The sequence below is a fragment of the Nannospalax galili genome, unplaced genomic scaffold (assembly GCF_000622305.1).
Source record: "Nannospalax galili isolate Female #2095 unplaced genomic scaffold, S.galili_v1.0 scaffold793, whole genome shotgun sequence".
In the NCBI taxonomy this organism is placed as follows: domain Eukaryota; kingdom Metazoa; phylum Chordata; class Mammalia; order Rodentia; family Spalacidae; genus Nannospalax; species Nannospalax galili.
The window spans coordinates 315,615-337,226 of NW_008331997.1; the positions used below are offsets into that span (position 1 = coordinate 315,615).

A 21,612-nucleotide genomic window follows, 5' to 3' on the forward strand; every position below is an offset into this window, starting at 1 on the left:
ACTGCTATTAAGTCCCTAAGGTTCTTTTCTCCTAGTCGATCTAAAGACTGTACCTTTCTCTTGATGCCAGAGGCTGCCTGGTTAACGAAAGCAAACATCATAGTTTGAGCTGATTCCTCCGCTTCTGGGTCATACAGAGTGAACCGCCGGAAGGCATCTCGTAACCTCCCTAAGTATGAGGCTGGGCTCTCTTCGGGCCCCTGTCTGACATGATAGACCTTAGACATATTGGCGGGTTTTCGAGCCACCATTTTGAGACCCGCTAACAGAGTCTGGCAGCAGACCAGGAGCCTCTCCTTACCTTCTGCCATGTTGTAGTCCCAGTTGGGATGGCTAGGGGGAAAGCTGGCATTAATGATGCCTGGGTCTGTGGTAGGGTCCCTGGTGGGGCCTGGAACCAATTTCTGGGCTGACTCCAGGATCCTGTTTTGCTCCTCAGTAGTGAACAGGACACTCAGGAGCTGGTGGCAATCGTCCCAGGTGGGCTGGTGAGTGAAGAGAACAGTTTCCAATAAGTTAATCAAGTCCCTGGGGTTTTCAGAGAAAGGCGCATTCTGTGATCACCAATTGTAAAGATCACTGGTGGCAAAGGGCCAGTAATGAAAGGGCTGATTGCCCTCTCCGTCTGGGGGCCCTGCTGGCCGGAGGGGGAGGACAATGGTGTCAGGCTGGGGGGCCGCCCCCCCTCTGGCTCCGTGTGGCCTGCATAGGTCCCTGTGGAAGCGATGATGGCTCTTCAGGGTTAGGAGGCGGGGCCAGCACTTGTGGCGCCATTGGTGGGGTGCCCATCTGAGAGGAGTAGGGCAGGGGAAAGATGTCGTTCTCCGTGCCTCCCTGGAGAATGGGTTTCTCTTCCACCTTTGGTCTGAGAGGGAGGACTTGCAGAGGTGGAGGGGGAGCAGTTGGATTAATCGGGGGAAGGAAGGACTTGACCCAGGCGGGGAGGGGGGCATCGGGTCGTTTGATGAGGCCTTGCCAGGTCACAATGTATGGGATCTGGTCCTGGTGGCCCGTCTGTGGGCGGAAGACATGGTCCTCTACCCTGGAAATCAAACTCAGGTTAAAAGTCCCTTCAGGGGGCCATCCAACATTGAAGGAGGGTCAATCAACCAAACATAAAGTTGTCCATTTCTTTTTCTTTACATCTACACTGTTGTTATGGGCAATCGTCTTAATGTCCCCCCAGTGGACTAGTGTAAGATCTAGAGGGGAAGATGGGGTGTTGCCCATAGTATTTATCAATCCCGTCCATTTCATCAACAAAGAAATTAGAACAAAGATCACAAGACACCAGAATGACACAGACAGACAGAAGGCCCAAAATAAATTACCATGGCTTTCAGATGGTCTGGACTCTCGCCCGTGTAGATTCCCTGGCTCGATTGTGCCAAAGACCGTATGTATAAGACGCGCCTGTCCCAACAGGGTCGCGAGGTCCTCTGAGGTTTCAGATGGACTAGTGTTCTGGTGGGGTGTGCGGTGGGGAACACCCACCCCGACGAGGATGGGGACGTCTCCCGAATCCTCCAGGTCGCCTTGCTAGCGTTCCACCGACAAAAAACTGAGATCAGATGGCCGCAACCAAAGGGAAAGTATAGAAAAGACAGGCGGACAAACACAGTTTTACAAAAACTTACCCGGCCGGTTGATCACAAACCGTTTGGGGTCAGTTCATCTCAGAGATCTCTGGGGGGGATCCTGGACGAGCCCCCAAATGTTGTACTTCATCCACTGGACCCCAAAAAGACCACCAAGGACCCAACACACCAAAATGCAAAAGCAAAGGTTTATGGTTTATTCGGGCTTAAGCTTGGGCGCTCAGACCTCACCAACTCAACGGATCCGTGCTGAGAGCCCAGAGTAAGGGAGAGTGGAGCCTTTTATAGGTTTTAGACAAAGGGGGGGGGGGTAACTGAAGATACATTTTGGTTGGTTCAAGGAGCCCGCGTGCGCCAACATAATTTTAAACCGATTGGATATATAAGGTGCAGCCCTGGAAGTTTCTTATTGGTAAGTGCTATTCTCAGGGCTGTGGAATGTGCTGACTGTTACCTGTGGGGCCAGGAGTCTCCGTTTTTACCTTATAGAGCAGTTTTCATGCCCAGGCTTGCTTAATCTATAGTTTCCTGGAAGGGGGGTATAGCAGGTGGGGGTCAGGGCATGCTATGGCATGTCTAGGCATGTCTAAAGCAGCAGCCAAGCATTTTACAGAAGCTAAAAGAGCAATTAGTGGGGGTCTGGAGGGATTGGGGGGTAGCGGGTGAATGAAGAGAGTCTCAGGGTTCTACACTGCTTCAATTGCTGGATTTTCTATCTTTAAAGGACCAAAAACCCATCTCTGCATAACCCCCCTCAGTGTCTCCCTGCTTCAGACATCCCTGTTCCTTGTGAGACTTCTGTCGTACTCACTCTCCCCAGCTCTTCCTGAGCAGGAGTTAAGTACCCAGGAGGCCTGAGATGAGGCAGGAAAACAGTCAACAGCTACATAAACATGTACTGCCACAGTCTGTGAGAGTTAGGTAAGATGTGGAGGGGAGACAGGAATTCATTTAAATAGGGTGGTCAGAGAAGGCAGCATGAGGAGCAAAGCTGGTGTTTAAACTGATGTCAGACTGTCTGGTTTGCGTAGAGATTCCCAGGCAGAAAGCTCTAGAAGGCTGAGAGGAGTGGAAAGAGAGATGAAATTAGAGAGGTGGTTAGAGAGGGACCTGCATGTGCTTGGAATCTTAATCCAGGTACTAAGGGAGAGCCCTGAAAGGTTTTAAACTGGCGAGTGCCGTTGTCCATTTTGTATTTGAGAAGTTGACCAAGATACAGAGAAGGGAGATTAGAAGAGGCCTGGGGGTTCCAGCTAAAGGGTTGTTGATGGTGAGCTGATCTAGATGGCTGCATGTGTATGAACTTGAACAGACTGGAGAGATGGGTTGTAGAGGTGGACTAAAGATTTGGTGGTAGATTACTACTCAGTCAGGAACAGGGGGTTCCAAGGTGGATATTCAGGGTAAGCACCTGCTTGCTAGTACCCTAATCTCCGTTCCAGCTGGACAGGTGCAACCACAACCAAGTTTTCAGTAATATACCTTGTTGGTTTATAATGGGGTAGCTGGAGGTGCCATTCACCAAGAGGAGAAAAAAGAGGAAAAGTGAATTGAAAAGAATTTGGATTGTGTGTGTGTGTGTGTGTGTGTGTGTGTGCACGCACGCACACGTACACACCCATGTACTCCACCACTGAGATACACCCCCAACCAAGTTCGGGTTTTGTTGAGCTAGTTCAAGAGCCAGCAAAATGCAGATCTCAGCCTGGCAGTTGGGTATAACACATGGAGCTGGAACATCAGCACACTGTTGGAATTTAAAGCCAGGGGATCAGAATGTATGTGCTGTCGCTTGAGCCTGACTATGGGCCCATTACTTAGCCAGCATGTAATCAGAAAAATAGCAAAGAGATGCAAAAGCAGGCCCCTGGAGCAGGGCAGTCAGAAGGATGTGGGACGGGGAGTTCAGGTAGGTAAGAAGGAAGCTGTAGTGGGGTTTATAAAGACAGTGAGCCTTGAGCGCAGGCAAAGTCAGCTCCTGGTCAAGTCTGCAGACTCCCTGGGGGAGATAGCACAGCATCCTGCCTGAAGAAGGGGGAAACTGACCTCCCCCCTTAAGGCTTTTATCCTACATATCCCCACATTCAGTCAGTCTTCCTATGACAGTATTCCCAGAACACTCTTTGCACACATGTGGCTGTGTTTCCCCTAAGCAAGGATGCCTCTCAAATGCAGGACAGACACCTGGCCTGTTGCCTTTCTTCTACTTTGCTGGCAGTGCAGCTGTTTTAACAATTGAGGCATGTATGCCCTCTGTTGGTCTGTTCTGAAACTGCAATTAAACAGAGCTCCTTTGCACTCCTGCCTGTGTCGACTCAGGCTCTGTGGGGTGTTAGTCAGCCCTCCAGATCAGGGGCTTCTGTCTGTTAGAATTCAGCTTCTCTCTGAAGGAAAATGTGGTTAGGCCTATGATGATGGTTCTGTGCTGAACACACAGATTATTTTTTCTTTTTAAAAATATTTTCTTATTTCTTTTTTGTTGACTTAGTCCCCCAAAGAATACACTCCAACAACTGCTTACATTGTGTTAGTACTCTGAAGCACTTCCAGGAGGGTGTGGATAGCTGTATGTAAATATCATGCCATTTTACATAAGAAGGGCCTTAGTGTCTGTGGGTTTTGCTATCCTCAGAGCCCTGGAAGTAATCCCCTGTGAATACCAAGAAATGACTGTAACCTAAAAAAAGGCCCGCAAGGTACTCTAGGTGCTCTTGAAAGAGAGCTGTAGTGCCAGCCAAGGTGGGAGACAACACGAGAAACGGAAGTAAAGCAGGCTTTGGAGAGTCCCATTTAAAAGATGAGGAACAGCCTTGGGCAACAAAAACTGAGTCCCAGTACAGGCTTTCAAAGCTACACTGCACTTCTGTGTGCTTTAGAATTACTGCAGAATGCAAATATAAAATACTTGTTAAACAGGGGTGGAGAGATGGCTCAGTGGTTAAGACACTGGCTGCGTTTGCAGAGGACCCAGTTTCAATTCCCGGCATATTTGTTATCTTTATTTTATGTGTATTTATTATTTTTATTTTATGTGTATGAGTGTATTGCCTCACATATATAAGTGTACCTGTGTCTTGCAATGCCCACGGGCATCAGAAGAGGGCATTGGATCCCCTGGAACTAGAGTTACAAGCAATTGTTAGCTGCCATGTGGGTGCTGAGAACTGAACCTGGGTCCTCTGCCAGAACAGCCAGTGCTCTTAACTGCTGAGCCATCTCTCCATTCCATCCCCTCAAAAAAAAAGATTTTTTTTAAAGTAAGCATTAAATGTCTTTCTGTTACAACCTTTGTTTTGGACCATTAAAGGGAGGATCTCAGGAAATCAGATATTCATTCACTCTTTCATTCAACAATTATTTACTGAACACGTACTATGTGTCCACCCCACTCTTTGTGACGGGGATACAGTTGTGTTCAAAGCAGACAAACATTTCAACCTCACGTTCTCATGTGACTGACAGATAATAAGTAAGTTTTAAAATCCTTTCAGAAAAATAAATAAGATAAAATATCATGTGTTAGCAACAGGAGCAAGAAGAGACCCAGGAGCAGCAGGGAAGGGATATGAAAATGGCGACTAGGAAGAGGTGAGCCAAAGGAGTTGAGGAAAGAGAAAAGGCTGAACATGTAGATCCGAGTGCAGAGATCCCAGCGGAGGCTGGGAAGGCAGGGGGACAATGAGCAGGCCAGTGTGCTACACACATTGAGCGCTACCAGTCCAGACACCCTGCAAGTCAGCGGAAGGACTTTAGAATCTGGCTGTCTTGGGGTGGCTTCAGGAGGAGTTCTGGAGTAATCTGCTCTATATTAACATGATTCTAGCTGCTGAAGACTGTGAAACAGGACAGCCAGTGAGATGGCGCCTCAGACATGAGATGACTTTGTGGGTCACAGACTCTTAGGAGAACCAGATGTGGGTTTTGAGACAGAGATGTCCAGAATGGCACCAGCTGTTTGTGAAGCTGGAAGAATCAAGTGTTGCTGAGATGAGGAAGGCTACAGGAGCACAATGGGGGGCAGAGGGGCTACAGACATATTAGCAAGGGGTTCCCAGATGGAGAGTTCAGGTTAGGGACCCATTGTGTGGATTTAGAGCTAAGTAAGGTAGAGCTGGAGATAGAGACTTGGACATTATCATCACTCAAATGATATTTAAATTCATGCCATGAGGTAACTGAAGGAATACATTTAAATGGAAAAGTCCAGATATTTCAGAAATGAGCCCTATAACTCTTGGATAGAGGTTTAAAGATAGGAAGGCAGGGTCAAATGAAAAAGACATAAAAATATATCTGGGCCTTGGTGGCACAGGCCTAGAACGCTCGCTATCTGGGAGGCTAAGGCAAAAGGATCACATGTTCAAGGTCAATCTGGACAATTTAATAAGACCCCATCTCAAAAAGTAAAAAAAAAAAAAAAGGGAAGTGCGGTGCTAAAGATATAGCTGTGGAAGAGTATTGTCTAGAGGCTCTAGGTTCTGTGCCCAGTACCACAAAAGAAAGAAGAGAGGACAGAAAAAAAGGAGGGTTCATGGATATCAAATGAAGAACATTATTTAAGAGAGCCTAGAGGAGCACACCTGACATCCACCACTGGGGAAGCTAGAGCAGAAGATAGTTCAAGGCCAGGCCATCCTGGGCTAATGGGGTCCTATCTCAGAGTGGAGGGGTGAGGGAGAAGGGGAAGGGGAGAGAGGGGAGAAAGGCAGAGGAAAGGAAGGGGAGAGAGAGAGATGGGGGTCGGAGGGAGAATAGCTCATTTGTCCAGTGCTGTAGGTTGAACGAGGACTGAGACTACTCCTTTACTTACAGTAAAATCTATTGTTTCCCCCCACACCCCAGGTTGTGGCAGATACCAATATAAGCGCCATAGCAACTCAGCTTGAAAACCTGTCCACAGGTTCCCACCTTGGCTCACCCACTGCGGACCACCATCCAGAAGACACGGAGTGAGTATTCTAGATGCAGAGTGCTTCCTGTGTAGTAGGGCCTGCTCCTGAGAACGTCCAGGTTGGGGGGGGGGCATGCATGCTGTGTTCCCCAGTTCCTGAGAGGGTACAGGGTGCCAGGGCTTCCCATTCTGCACAAGGCTATTTCGCCCCAGGAGTTCTTCAGAGACCATAACTTTAGGGTCTGCACTCACACTGCTTCTGTGCCCTCCACCCTAAGAAACTGCAGGTTTATATCCCCGGTGCATGCTGCTCTGTGGTGCAAGAGCCATGTTTTACAACTCACTAAGCGAAAACCTTGTTCTGAGCTGAAACCTTACTGTCCTGTTAACTGGCATGTTTCCTGAAAGTTAGTCACTGCAATCAAAGTTGTTTATTAACAACTTTCTAGAATATACAGAAGAAAGAGGACAGGCAAGATGGCTCAGTGAGTAAAGGCACTTGCCACCTGAGTTCAATCCCCAGTACCCACACTCTGACTTCCACATGCCTTTACGTGCACACACACGTGCCCCCTCCCCCCCCACAATAAATAAAAGTAAAACGTAAATTAAGAGCCGGGCATGGTGGTGGTGCATGCCTTTAATCATAGCACTTGGGAAGCAGAGGCAGGCGGATCTCTGTGAGTTCAAGGCCAGCCTGGTCTACATAGTGAGTTCCAGGACAGCTGGGGCTACAGGGAGACCCTGTCTCAAAAAAAAAAGTAAATTAAAGAGGAACAGGAATATGTTCTTAAGACAATGACTCCCAGGACCCTATTCTTAGAGATTCTGAGGAGAGGGTCTCCAGTAGATTGAGAACTCTGTTCCCCAGGGTGACTGTCACAGACAGGCAGAGCAGCTGTACTTTGAGAACTGCTGCCCGGAGCTGTTCCTCACTGCACTGTCAGCGCCTGGTCACTATGAGGCATTCAATAAATATTTTCCTGGTTGATAGTTCATTTAAAGTTATGATCACGGCCATTCCCATGTTTGGGTTCTTTGTTTTGGGGGGCTTTTTTTTGGATAAATTATACTTTTGATTATGTTTGTTGAGGAAAGAATAAGTTCATTCTACTTTTTCTCATTATAAAAGTGGTACACGCCATTAAAATATGACAAAATACAAAAATAGCATTTTTAAGCTCCCATGGCCCTTTTATCAGAGGGGCTGGGGATGTAGCTGCATTGGTAGAGTGCTTACCTAGCATGCATGAAGCCCTGGGTTCCTTCCCCAGCACCACATAACACTGAGCATGTTAGCACACACTTATAATCCCGGTACTGGAGAAGTGAAGGCACGAGGATCAAAAGTTCAAAGCCATTGTTGGTTATACAGTGAGTTTCAGCCCAGCCTGGGCTGCATGAGACCCTATTTAAAAATAAAAATCAGACTGGGTGTTGTGGTGCACATGTGTAGTCCCAGCACTCAGGAAGCTAATGTAGAAGTTTTGCATGTTAAAGACTGTCCTGAGCTACATAATGAAACCTGTCTCAAAAAATAAAACTGACCTTTGCAGAAGAGTAGTATACTATTGGCATCCTTTGATGCAGCTGTAGCAGCAGAACTGCCACGTTATCTGGTCCACAGCTTCTGGGGCTAGCTCTAACTTGGACATCTCAGTTCCTCTTCCAACGCCCTTGAAAATGGGGGCTGCATTTGATAGAGGAAACATGGGGTCGGGAGAGATGACTCTGCAGTTAAAAGCACTGGGTGCTCTTTCAGAGGACCTAGGTTCAGTTCCCAGTACCCCCATGGCAGCTAAAAACCTTCCATAACTCCAGTTCCAGGGGATCCAACACCCTCTTCTGGTCTCTAAGTACTTACATACATGCACGCAAAACACTCATATACATAAAAGAAAAATAAAAAATAATTTTTTAGCCGGGCGTGGTGGCACATGCCTTTAATCCCAGCACTCGGGAGGCAGAGGCAGGTGGATCTCTGTGTGTTCGAGGCCAGCCTGTTCTACAAAGTGAGTTCCAGGCCAGTTGGGGCTACAGGGAGTCCCTGTCTGTCTCAAAAAGACCAAAGAAGATTATTAATCACTATGTAGACCAAGCTGGCCTCGAACTCACAGAGATCCGCCTGCCTCTGCCTCCCGAGTGCTGGGATTAAAGGCATGTGCCACAATGCCCGGCAAGAAAAATAAAATTTTTTAAAAAAGAAATAGGAAACATGAATTAAGTCCACCTGGTAAGCCATCACTGAGTGCTTGTAAGGCCCCAGAGTACTGAGAGGTCTAACCTCATTCATGTCATCATCCCTGTTCAACTATAGGGATAATTCATCATCACCATTTAAACAGATATTTATTGAGCACCTCTCTAAGACCAGGTATTATACTAGTTCTGGATTCAAACAGAGAAATGTAGGTAAAAATACTGCCCTAGCCCTTAAGAGGAAAAGAGACCCATGCTGACGTAAGGGTTTGTAAGGGTGGGAGGGCTGAGTTCAGAGAGAGCAGGCCTATAAAGCATGGCCATGATACCTGACTTGTAGAAAGTAGGCGATGCTGAGCTTTAAAAAACTGGGGTAAGTAGGGTGGCATTAACAAAATTCTGCCATTCATATAGCATAGACAGTCAGCAGTCACTATGGATGCCTGATGTAAACAACTATTATATCAACAAACAACTAATATTAGTGTTAACCAGCTGAAAACTAACCCAAAATAAGCTAGGCAAAGTTGGGGGGAAGTGTTCTACCCAGAACAGCATATGCAAAGGTCACTTATCTCCTTTCGCAAGTTTCTCTGATATTATGAGTAGCTGAGTTCATAACAGGTAACTGCCTCTCAGACACACATGTTGCCTCAAAACAAGATATATTGCCAATAGCAAAATGTGTATCTCCTTGAGCCAGGCATGGTAGCACACACTTGTAATCCCAGCACTTGGAAGACAAAGAGTACCACTGTGAGTTCAAGGCCAGCCTGATCTATACAGGGAGTCTCAGGCCAGTTACGGCTGAGAGAGGTGGAGGGAGGGAGAGAGAGAAAGAGAGAGAGAGAGAGACACTAAGAACTTTCTACCACAAATCACACCGTAGGAACTGGGATCCCAAGCTTTTACCCTTAGGACAACAGTAATTGGGAATAAGGACTGGAATATAGCCTAGTCGGTAGAGCACTTGCCTAGCATGCACAAAGGCTTTAGTTTATCCCCAGTACCACATAAAACTAAGCACGGTGTTGCACACATCTAATTCCAATGTTGGGAGATAGAGGCATAAGGATCAGAAGTTCAAAGTCATCTGCTACGTAGTGCCAGCATTAGCTACCTGATACCCTGTTTCAAAAGAAAATGACATTCGGGAATAAGAAATGGGCCTCAGGTAAACTGAGATTAAGTGGCTTAAGCCCACATTAGGCAATTTAATTTTTAGAAATGTTGTCTGAGAGAGAAGACTTCCACACTGTTGAAACTTTGAAAACCTTAATTGCACATTTGAAGCAGATTTTCTTTATCCGTCTTGCTTTACCCTGATTTCCCGCCTCTCTCCTGGACTTTAGTTCTTGCTTTACATGGTCATGATCATGAGTTTGAGTCAGTTACAACAAAAGTACTGGGAACACCTGGGTAGCGAAGACTGAAGGACTTGCTATCGGGTACAGGGTAGAGATGGCTACTAGGGTATGTGTAATCAGTACCAAGTGCAGAAGGACAGAGTTCATCTTCCTGAGGAACACAGGAGAACCCCCCACTGGAGGTGAGCTTAGAGGGGAGCATTCTCATCCTAGGGTAAGTGCTCGGAGTGCTCAGGCAAGATAGAGGTAGACTCAGGGCCAGCTGGAGACTGCAGGCTCCCGCCACACCGACATGGCACTTTACATCCCTGACCATGCACATTCCGACATTTCCTTCAGCTTTAAACAGTTTAAGCATTTACAAACTGGGGCTGGGCTTGGTGGCCCATACCTTTAATCCCAGTACTTGAGAGGCAGAGGCAGGCAGATTTCTGTGAATTTGAGGCTATCTTGGTCTACATGACATGTTCCAGGCCAGCCAAAAACAAAATAACACACACACACACACACAAAGAGTTTAAAAACTGCCAAAGTATTTCATGGTCTAAGATCAAAAGTAAAAACTGCTGGGCATGGTGGTAGCTGACTCCTGCAATCCCAGCACATGGGAGGCTGAGGTAGGAAAGATTGCTGAGTTCAAGGCCAATCTGGGCTACAGAGTGAGTTCCAGGTCAACTTGAGCAAGAATTGAAAACCCTGCTTTAAAACAGGGTGGGGAGAGTCAGCAAGATAGTTCAGCAGGTAACACCACTTGCCACTAAGCTTAATGACCTGAGTTCAATCCCCAGAACCCATATGGTAGAAGGAGAGAACCAACCCCTAAAAAATCCTCTGACCTTCACACTCAAGTGTGTATACAAATATATTGTTTTTTTACTTTATGCGCATAGTGTTTTGCCTGCATGTGTGTAAGTGTATCATGTGCATTCAGTGCCCACAGAGGCCAGAATAGGGTGTCAGATCCCCTGAACTGAAGTTATGGACAGTTGTGAGCCACCTTGTGGGCACTGGGAACTGAACCAAGGTCTTCTGCAAGAGCAGTAAATGCTCTTAACCAGCCATCTCCAGCCTCAAATGTGTATGTGTGTGTGTGTATATATGTTTAAAAACTAGGCAGAGCCTTGTTGCATATGCCTATAATCCCAGATATTCAGGAGGCTGAGGCAGGAAGATCACAATTTCAAGGCCTGCCTGGGCTACATGGTGACCTTTGGTAACTTGGTGAAACCCTGTCTCAAAATGAAAGGAAAATAAAGTAAAAATGGACTAGGGATGTAACTCAGTGGTAGAGCACCTGCCTAGCAGATATAAGGTCCCAGCAGCGCCCCCACAGACAAGAAGATGCCAGCCTATATAGAAAGACCCTCTCTGAAGAAAAGAAAATAAACAAAGCAAATAACTAAGAACTAAGCAAAGAGCCAGGCACAGTGGCTCATGCCAGGAATTCCAGAACATGGGAGGTAGAGGCAGGAAGATGAAGAGTGCAAGGCCAGCCTGGGCTACATGAGAAAGAAGAGTTAAATTTAGAAAAGGGTGCTTGACACTTTCAGCATCATGACTGTTTTTATTAGAAAGCAGTGAACTCCATGGGAGAGAAAAACCCTAAACCACAAGAATGTTGGTGATGAGTTGACATGGCATGGAAAATTTAAAACAAAGTTTCTCGATTGCTTGTTAAGAGTTCGGTTTGATAAACTGATACCTGACACTCATAGCTTCACAGTATGAAAGTCTCTCTCAAATCTGTGCTCTTCCATTGAAATGAAACTCCCTTTCGGTGTCTATTCTGGAATTAAACAGCATGCATTGTGCTTTCAGAACACCTCCACCTAAGATTATTACTTTGGAGAAAGGCTCTGCAGGATTGGGGTTTAGTGTTGTAGGGGGTTATGGAAGTCCCCATGGAGACCTGCCAATTTATGTCAAGACTATATTTGCAAAGGTATTTTTTTTTCCTTTTTACTGTACTTTTTTAAAAAAATCAAAACTAGGTGAGATTTTTTTAAGTGCTTTGTATTGCTTTACTGTGGTTGTACTTGGATGTGTGTGTATGTCTGCTTATTTCATTTAGGTCTTTTAGGAAGCCCACACACCAGTGAAGGAAGAGTTCCTTTACAGTAGTGGAGCCCCAAGAACCATAGTTTTCTTTGGAGTCCAGTGCAGCAGCTGATGCTCACAGACCTGAGGAGTGTCTTCTTCCATCAGCACCATAGGGAAGGCAGCGCCATGGTCTGGAAGCTGACCTTGGGATTGTTGTTGTAGGCTTTAAAAAGATTGGACTCTGTCCTTTAAGAAATGTATCAGGGGGCTGGAGAGATGGCTCAGCAGTTAAGGGCACTGGCTGCTTTTATAGAGGACCTGGGTTTGGTTTCCAGCACTCACATGATGGCTAACAACTGTCAAGAACTCCAGTTCCAGGGGATCCAATGCACTTCTGGCCTCTGAGGGCATTTCATGACATGTGTTTACTTACATACGTGCAGGTAAAACACTCATATACATAAAGTAAAAATAAATAAATACATAAATAACTTTTTAAAAAGAAAGACTATCAGGGGCCAGGCATGCCTCCGGCACTCAGAAGGCAAAGGCAGGAAGATCTTTGTGAATTCAAGGCCAGTTTGGTCTACATAGCAAGTTCCAGGACAACAACAACAAAAAATTCATCTAAAAAAAGAGACAAGGGAGGGGAGAGAGAAAAAGGAGGGAGGAGTAGGAAGAAAGGCCGGATGACTATCAGGGCTGTAGAGATGACTTACTGGGTAAAGCACCTGTTTTGCAAGCATGAGGACCTGAGTTCAAATCCCAGTACTCACATAAGGCATGTGTCTGTAATCCCAGCACTGTAGGACAGAGACAGGCAGGACCCAGGGGCTCTCAGGACAGCCAGTCCAGCCAAGGTTCAGTGAGAGACAACATCTCAAACAATAAAAGTAGAGAATGGTAGAAGACAACACCCAACATTAACCTCTGGCCCCCACATGAACACATACAGAGCAGCACACACACACAGATACATGCACATTCATATACCACACACACAAAAGATGGACTCAGGCAGCAGAGGGCTGAGGCAGAAAGCTCTGTACAAGCCTCAGATCACCTCAGGATTGTCAGCTTAGGAAGTTTCTCTTGCCCACTGCTCTACCAGTTTCTTAATGTTAGACAACACTGGATAATATAGTTTTTCAGGAATTAAACACTACTTCCGAGCCAAGTGTGGTAGCACACGCCTGTAAAATCCCAGCACTCAGGAGGCTGGCACAGAAGGATCACTCTAAGTTCAAGGCCAGCCTGAACTACATAGTGAAAGCATCTCAAACAAGACAAAACAAACACACATAAACCTCACACTACTCCCAACAGGTCCCAGTCACGCCATGAACAGGCCACAGGTGTCCACTCCTCCCGCTACCTCTACATGGAGTCTGGAGTTATTAAACGTCAGTGTGAGTTTTAAAATTAGAATTTAGGGATTGGAGAGATGGCTCAGTGGTTAAGAACACTGGTTGTTTTTGCAGAAGACCCAGGTTCAAATCCCAGCACCCACATGACAGCTAACAACTGTCTGTAACTCCAGTTCCAGGGGATCCGACAGCCTCTTCTGACCTCTGCAGGCACTGCACGACACGGTTGCACTTACCTATATGCAGGCAATACACGCGTACACATAAAATAATAAATTTTTTTAAAAATTAGAACTTAATCTTATAAGTTTTGAAGATCTGTGAAAACTACTTAGGATAACTATCTCAACTCTTTGTTTCATTTATTTATTCACTGATTCATTCATTTTGTAGCCCAGGCTTGCCTTGAGCTCACTATGTAGGGAAGGATGACCCTGCCTGAACTCTTATCTTCCTGACTCCACCTGCTGAGTGCTAGAACTACAGGCTCATGTTACCACACCTGACTTCTCATAAATTGGTTGATTGATTTTAATCACAGTCATTTCTTTACTAACTGACCCAGTGGCCTTCTACTGAATTATTTCCCTAAACAAATAAAGTCCTTATTCAAAATACAGTATATGAAATTTTCAAATTAATAAAAATTTAAAAAAGAAAGTAAGGCCAGATGTACTGGCACACCCTTTAATCCCAGCACTTGGGAGGCAAAGGCAGGTAGATCTCTGCAAGGCCAGCCTGGTCTACATAGCAAGTTCTAGGCTAGCCAATGCCACAGGAAGACTCTGTCTCAAAAAACCTAAATAAATAAATAATCTTGAAAAGAAGTAAGATAGATCCTGTTTCTTTCTAAAAAGTTGTGCTACATAGTAATGCAAGCTTGCTATTTCAGGTACAGGTCTTTGATAACTGGGACCCTGAGATCTGACACGGAACCTTTAAGTAAATATGTATTTACTTTGGACAGCACTGGGCAGCTGTAGATTTGCCCATTTGTTTCATCTCAGTAGAGTGCCAATTTAGAGGGCAAGCTATTCCCAAACACACACTGTTGAACTGCAGCTAGTCAGAGGGTGGGAAGACAGCTTAGAAATGTAGGGACCAGTGGAGCCCAGCCGAGAGCCCCCCAGGGAAAGGCAGTGGAAAGGCTAAGAGGAAGCCCTGGTTTTAACAAGTCCTACCAGCCTGCCTCCACCTCCATGATCCTCATAGCATCACTGGCTCACTTCATGATAACCATGGCCATAGTCCAGAAGGTCAGCTCATAGGCCTGTAAGGGCCTTTGGTGGCCTTGGGCCAGAGTGCAGTCTGCTAGCCTCTGCACCTGTCTGCACTTCACAGAGGCCAGTGTAGGTGGTGGTGTCACCAGTACATATAGCTCAAAGTGACATGACCATGCATTGCTGGCACATTTAAAAGAAACCATCACCCAGGTGTGGTGGCATATGCTTATAATCCCAGTATTTGGGAGGCTGAGGCCTGTGAGGATTGCCAAAAGTTTGGAGCAAGTCTAGGCTACAGAGTAAGGCACTAAAAAAAAAAAAAAAATAGAAGTAATAAAACAATAAAAGAAACAACCGTCAAGTGAGAGTGGGATGAGGAGTGGACTACAGTGCCCTCAGGAAGCCGTTGGAAAGGTCCCTGGAAAAGCCTCGCTTAGAAGAAGCTGTGTGAGCAACAGCATTTAGTGATAACTGTTCACTCTCCTTGGTAAGTTTTGTTGTTGGCTGTTTGTGTGATGGAATCTCAGTTAGCCCATGTTGGCCTTGAACTCACCATGTAGCCAAGGATGACCTTGCATTCCTGATCCTCCTGACTCCATCTCCAAAGTACTAGAACTGAAGATATGAGTTATGTCTAGCTTTTTTTTTAATTGGTATGTTTAAAAAAATTATTATTTTTATTTTATGTGTATGAGTATATTTTATATATATGAGTGTATTGCCTGCATGTATGTAAGTACACCTGTGTCATGCAGTGCTGAGGAGGTCAGATCCCCTGGAACTGGTGTTACAAACAGTTGTTAGTTAGGAATTGAACCCAGGTCCTCTGCAAGAGTAGCCAGTGCTCTTAACCATTGAGCCATCTCTCCAGCTCCTCATATTTTAATTTTTAAGGAATGTGACATTTTTAGTCACTTTTTTAGTGAGGCATGTTTAAAAATAAAAGATTCTGAATTTCAAAAAAAAGAGAAAAATTTCTAATCCCTGGTTCATGGCCCCCTTAGTGCAGTCAGTCTTGGTAAAAGCATATTCTTGGGGCTGCTGAGATGGCTCAGTAGGTTCCTCAGGAGGTGAAGATTTACTGTCAAGACTGATGACCTGAGTTCAATCCCAGAACCCATATGGCGAAAGCAGAGAACTGACTACCACAAGTTGTTCCCTGACCTCCCCAACACATGTGTGCGCACACACACACACACACACACACACACACACACACACAGAGTAAAACTTTTGTCCATAATCTAATGTAAATAATAATAGTAATTACTATTATCAGTCCCATAGGATTTGAGATTTAATTTGATGATTTCTTTTTCTCTTTTTGTTACATAAATCTATTATATCTGAATTTCAAATTTCTCTATAGCAAATCAATAAACCTAAAGCTATCAGAGATTTCCCCACTGGCAGTGAAGATGTCTTCAAATTAATTCTAAGACTATTTCCCCATGGGAATTTTGAAGACCTGGGAATCATAGGCATATATATTCCATGTTTCTTTAACAAAAGACACACTCTCCAAAAATGGTTCTCTTTTCAGATTTCTGGAGCTGTGATGTCCCCAGGGCATAAAATTTCAAATTTCTCTATAGCGAATCAATAAACCTAAAGCTATCAGAGATTTCCCTCACTGGCAGTGAAGATGTCTTCAAATTAATTCTAACACTATTTCCCCATGGGAATTTTGAAGACCTGGGAACCATAGGCATATATATTCTATGTTTCTTTAACAAAAGACATACTCTTCAAAAATGGTTCTCTTTTCAGATTTCTGGAGCTGTGATGTCCCCAGGGCATAGATTTTTATATAGCTTTTTTGCTACCCAAAGCTTCTTGTAATAATTCTCTTGCTTGACTGAGAAATATTTAACACAGCCCACAGTGGCTCTTTTCATTACTCCAGAAATGTGACATGTCATGGGCACTATCAGCTCGCTAAAGTAAGAGAGAATCTGACTGGCAGGCTATATGGGCACTGTCCTTCAGGTTTGTGTTTATTTGAAAACTGAAATCATGGGCAGCAGAGATGGCTCAATGGTTAAAAGTGCTTCCTACTCTTGCAAAAGACCAGCTCCCAATCTCCTGTAATTCCAGCTCGGGGAGGGTCAGATGCCCTTTTCTGGCCTCTGTGGGCATTTGTTCATGTGTGCACATACACACACACATGTACACATATACATATAATCAAATAAAGGAAATCTTTAAAAAGGAAACTTCAAGATGGCTCAGTGATAAAGAGCTCTTGCAGAGGACCTGGGTTCAATTCCCAGCACCCACATGGCAGCTAACAACTATCTGTAACTCCAGTTCCAGGAGGTCTGATGCTCTCTTCTGACCTCCACATGCGTTGCATGACACGGGTACACTTACACACATACAGGCAATACACTCATATACATAAAATAAAAATAATCAATAAAATATTTTTTAAAATAAAAAAGAAACTTCAAAGTCAAAGCCACTTGCTCTCATAGTCCCTTCAGCAGCTAATAAAAAACAGGCCTAAAAGATGTCAACAATGTTAAATGTTTAGGGGCAGTTTTTGAGATCTTGGGCAATCTGAGACAGGAGTTTGAACATCTTGAGAGTTTGACTTTATTTTGATGCCGGCAGTGCAGAGCAAGCACCATGTGTCGTACATTTCATTCATGGAGCGTGTCACAAGCTAACGGTGCCTGTCTGAAACTCTTGACCAGAACTATTTTGGATTTTGGGTTTTTTTTTTTTCTGATTATGGGATATTTATATATCGAATGAGGTAACTTGGGGATAGGACTCAAGTTTAAACCCGAAATTCACTCTTGTTTTATTTACACTTTATATACAAAAACCGAAGATAGATCTCCTATAATATTTTTAGTAACTATTATGAAGTTTCGTAGTGTGGATTTTCTACTTGGGTGCCATGGCACAAAAAAGAACATCAGATTTTTCTGATTTTGAAGCATTTTGTGTTTCTGGGTTAGGGATGCACCACTTGCAGTATCTGAGAAGACGAGAGCAAGCAAACCAGGACAGACAAGTAAATGGAGCTTGTATGGGAGACTTCAAGCCATTTGTTCCTGTCTATAGCCCACAGGTGCCACATTGATAAAGAAGAGAACAGAGGCAGTTCAGGTAGTGATTGTCAGTATTCAGGGCAAGCCAGGCCTGGTAGACTCACCTGCAATCCCAGCACTTGGGAAGTAGAGACAGGAGTATCAAAAGTTCAGGGTCATCCTTGGCTACACAGGTGAATTTGAAGACCAGCCTGGGGTACATGAGAAACCTGCTTCAAGAACCAAAAATTAAATAAATAAATGAGTGACTTTGTAAGTTACATAATTTTGGTATCCACCTCTCCCAGTCTAGACCTGCTTTGGAGTATTTTTATTGCACAAGTCCTACAGGATGTCACCCTTTTTACAGATTTGGAATTCTGGATCATTGTCCAAGCACTCCCAGGCCTCATGCTGTAGGTGGGCACACATCTGGAGAGCCGAGAGCCGCTAGGCTCAGTCTCCCACCGTAGTCTTACAGGATTCAGTGTTGTGGGCTCTCGGCTTTCCTTAGAAAATTCTGGGCCTAGCTTTTGACAGGACTTTAACAGTTACCTGAACAGATGGAGAAAGACTCCTATTAGTCATTTCCTAGGTTTTTTCCCTTACCAATCCAAAACATTTCTCATAATATCCACAGTTTTAGATACTCAGCTTTAGAAATGAAAAACAAAACAAAAACAGCCAACCAAATTCCACTTGCTCTGTGCCATTTGGAGGAGCCATGCATGACTGTGTGGTAAAAATAGTCATTTGGACACCCTGTAGATGATCAAGACGAGGGTGAAACGTTTGAATAGACTGCAGTATTTTACAAGTGCTGCACTTCTGCTGATAATTTACCGATAACAGATTTATTGTGATGGAATTCAAATATCATCAATTCACCCATTTAAAAGCTACATGTAGTTTTGACAGCTGACCGTCCTGATGGCTTAATAATGGAATGGCAGCCCTGTCTAATGACAGCACTGACAGTGACTAACACCAGACTCCATTCTGCCTTATCTATTACATTTCCATGACTATGACATGATGTGGCATCCAGTCCCATTTAAGACTGAGTACTGAATGAGGTTCCGCTTCTATTAAAGAAATGTTAGTGTCAGAACATCTCTACTAGAATGCTATTTAGGTGATCCATAGCTATGGTGACTGTCCAACCACTATTATTCAATCAACAATGGGATAGTATACTTTTCTTCATTTAAAACATTGCTTAAGAGGCAGGCATTTCTCTGTGAGTTCAAGGCCAGCCTGGTCTACATAGTGAGTTCCAGGACAGCTGGAGCTACAGGGAGACCCTGTCTCAAAAAGACCAAAAATTTAAAAAAAATAAAACATTGCTTAGTGAGTTCCAGGTCAGGCCAGCCAGAGCTACATGGTGAGACCCTTTCTGAAAAAGCAAAGCAACACAAAAAGTGCTTTTAAAAAATTGTAATTAGTAGTTTTTAAAGTTACTCTTTTGATTTGCACACAGACATAAGAAGGTTTAATACTAGTTTAAACTGCTTAACCCCTGGATTAAGCTAAATGTTTCTTGTTTGCAGGGAGCAGCTGCAGAGGACGGCCAATTAAAGCGAGGTGACCAGATCTTAGCTGTGAATGGCGAGTCCTTAGAAGGTGTCACTCATGAGCAAGCTGTCGCCATTCTTAAGCAACAGAGAGGGACTGTGACCCTAACTGTGCTGCCTTGAGCCAGGTCCAGATCCTGACATAGAGTTTGTTAGAATATCCACAGGAAGAGGAAGTTCCCAATTAGGATGAAATGTCACCTCAACTGAAACCCAGCGTCAAGGCTCACTGCCTCAGCCTGCTGCTGTGTGCAGAGGGCCAGGGTTTTAGGAGGATTTTCCAAGCCAACAGTGATCTGTCCTTGTAATCAGTACCCAGCTTCTGTCTCTTGATGAGGTGTAATTTCTAAAGGCTGAATTGGCTCACCTGTTCTGCACTTGCCAATGATATCTCCCCACTAGTAGTAACTGGCTCTGATTCTGTTTGCCACAACATTCTTGAGTTGTCATCCTGCCTGTCCCTTACACACCCTATTGTTCACACAGAGGCTTAGCCACAAGCTCTGGTTTCTTCTGAGCAAAAAAACAAAGATTTTACAACTCACTCATGATTTACTCATGCTGATTTGTCTCCAAATAAGCCAGAAAACATTAGCAGTGCAATCAGCTTCCCCACAGTGAACTGCCATGTTCTCCTAAGGGAAATGACTGCTTCCTCTTCTGAAACTCAGCGTCAAATGAGTCTCACATTCATGTCTCTGGATAGATCTCTGTTAGTCACTGGTGGTTTTGATGATTCAGGTTGCAGACTCTCATCTTCTAAAAATTGTGAGACTTTCTAGCTGTTTTCTGAGCTACACAACCACATACTGCTGAGCAAATGCACCTTGGTCTCCACAAGAACAAGTAATCTTAGTGTTCTGAAGTCTGACCATGCCAGCTTAACTGGTATCTGAGATGCTCATCCAGAGTGATGGGCAACTCAGCAGGCTGGTGTCGCCCATTCCCCATCCTGCAGTTTTCAGGTGAGTTGGGAGCCCCAGACACACATCAGCAAGTGTGGGTGGCCTTGGTCATGTTCAGGTTGAGTGACAAGGCTGAGTCTCCTTAACTGCCCTCTGTACCAGCTGCACAGCAGCCAGGCCGCAGCAACTTGCTTGGCTGTAAAGTAGCTGCTCCAACAGCCTGATCCTAGGAATCAGCCACAGAAATGCTTGGCTGGTGTTTCCCAGTCTCCACCCCAAGTGGGCGGAAGTTCTGCGTGCTAAGAAAACTGAGGTAGAAAACTGCAGAATACTTGTGGAGCTGATTATGGCCATTCTCCACGAACCAGCAGGCAGGAGGGGGAGATGCTTGTCAGTGAGCATGCTACAGAATCTTCTGTTTAAAACAAAGTACTCTGGATGGAGAGCGGCTCAGTGGTCAGGAGCACTAGCTGCTCTTGCAGAGGATCCAGGTTCAGTTCCCAGTACCCACATGGTGGGGCTAACAACCATCCACAATTCCAGTTCCAGGGGATCCGATGCCCTATTCAGTAACCTCCACAGGCAATGCAAGACAGGAGTGTGCTTACATACAAGCAGGCAGAACACTCATACACACAAAATAAATGAATAGGTTTTAAAAATGTTTTTTAAAAAAGTATTAGTCACTTTTCTGTTGCTCTAATAGAAACAATGACCCAAGCAATTTATAGAAGGAAGGGTTTATTTGAACTTATGGTTCCAGGGGAATTACAGTCCATCATGGCAGGGAGGCATGGTGGCTGGAGGTGGCTGGAGCAGGAGCAGCAGAAGCTAAGCTCTGACATCATCACGCAGACACAGGAAGAAAGAGAGCAACTGGAGATCTGGCAAGGCTTACGAACTCTCTAAGCCCACCCCCAGTGACATGCGTCCTCTAGGATGGCCATACCTTCTAAAACCTCCCCAAACAGCCCCACCATGTGGGGACAAAATGTCCAAATACTTGGAGCCTATGTGGGACGTTTTCATTCAAACCATCACAAGTATCATAAAGGATAAGAGTAGGGACAGTAACAATATCATTTACAACTCAGTGCTGCAGCTTATTCATAGTAATTACCAAAATTTAATGGGCCCTAATCTAAAATGTTAATTACTAGAGATTTTAACTGAGAATTACCTTCTAGTAGATCACAAAGTGCATTAACTCTTGTTGGAATATTTTGTGGCTATTCCAAAGTATAGAGTGCCTCTATTTTAGGTTGACAATGTGTTTCATGACTGGTATTGACTCTCTTGAGATTCCATAGGATTTTTTAGAATCTAACACATCCAAGATAAGTGATGTTGTTAGGATCTCGGTTTCCAGTGCATGAGAAGCCTTGAAGTATTCTGTGTTGATTGTAT

At 44.7% G+C, this 21,612-nt stretch overlaps 1 protein-coding gene across 4 annotated transcripts in view; it reads left to right on the forward strand.

The window, feature by feature from the left end:
* Window positions 1-19,810, forward strand: part of LOC103729163 (inaD-like protein) — a 315,156-nt gene extending 295,346 nt beyond the window's left edge. For 2 of the 4 annotated variants that reach the window (XM_029560655.1, XM_008827156.2), the window contains 3 exons: window positions 6,441-6,547; window positions 11,874-11,997; window positions 19,277-19,810. In XM_029560655.1, coding sequence (XP_029416515.1) covers window positions 6,441-6,547; window positions 11,874-11,997; window positions 19,277-19,423 — 378 coding nt within the window. In that variant the 3' untranslated portion in view covers window positions 19,424-19,810. Of the gene's footprint in view, window positions 1-6,440; window positions 6,548-11,873; window positions 11,998-19,276 lie in introns of those variants that run through there. The other 2 variants (XM_008827155.3, XR_003848556.1) reach the window with 2 other exon arrangements.
* The last annotated feature ends 1,802 nt before the right edge of the window (window positions 19,811-21,612 follow it).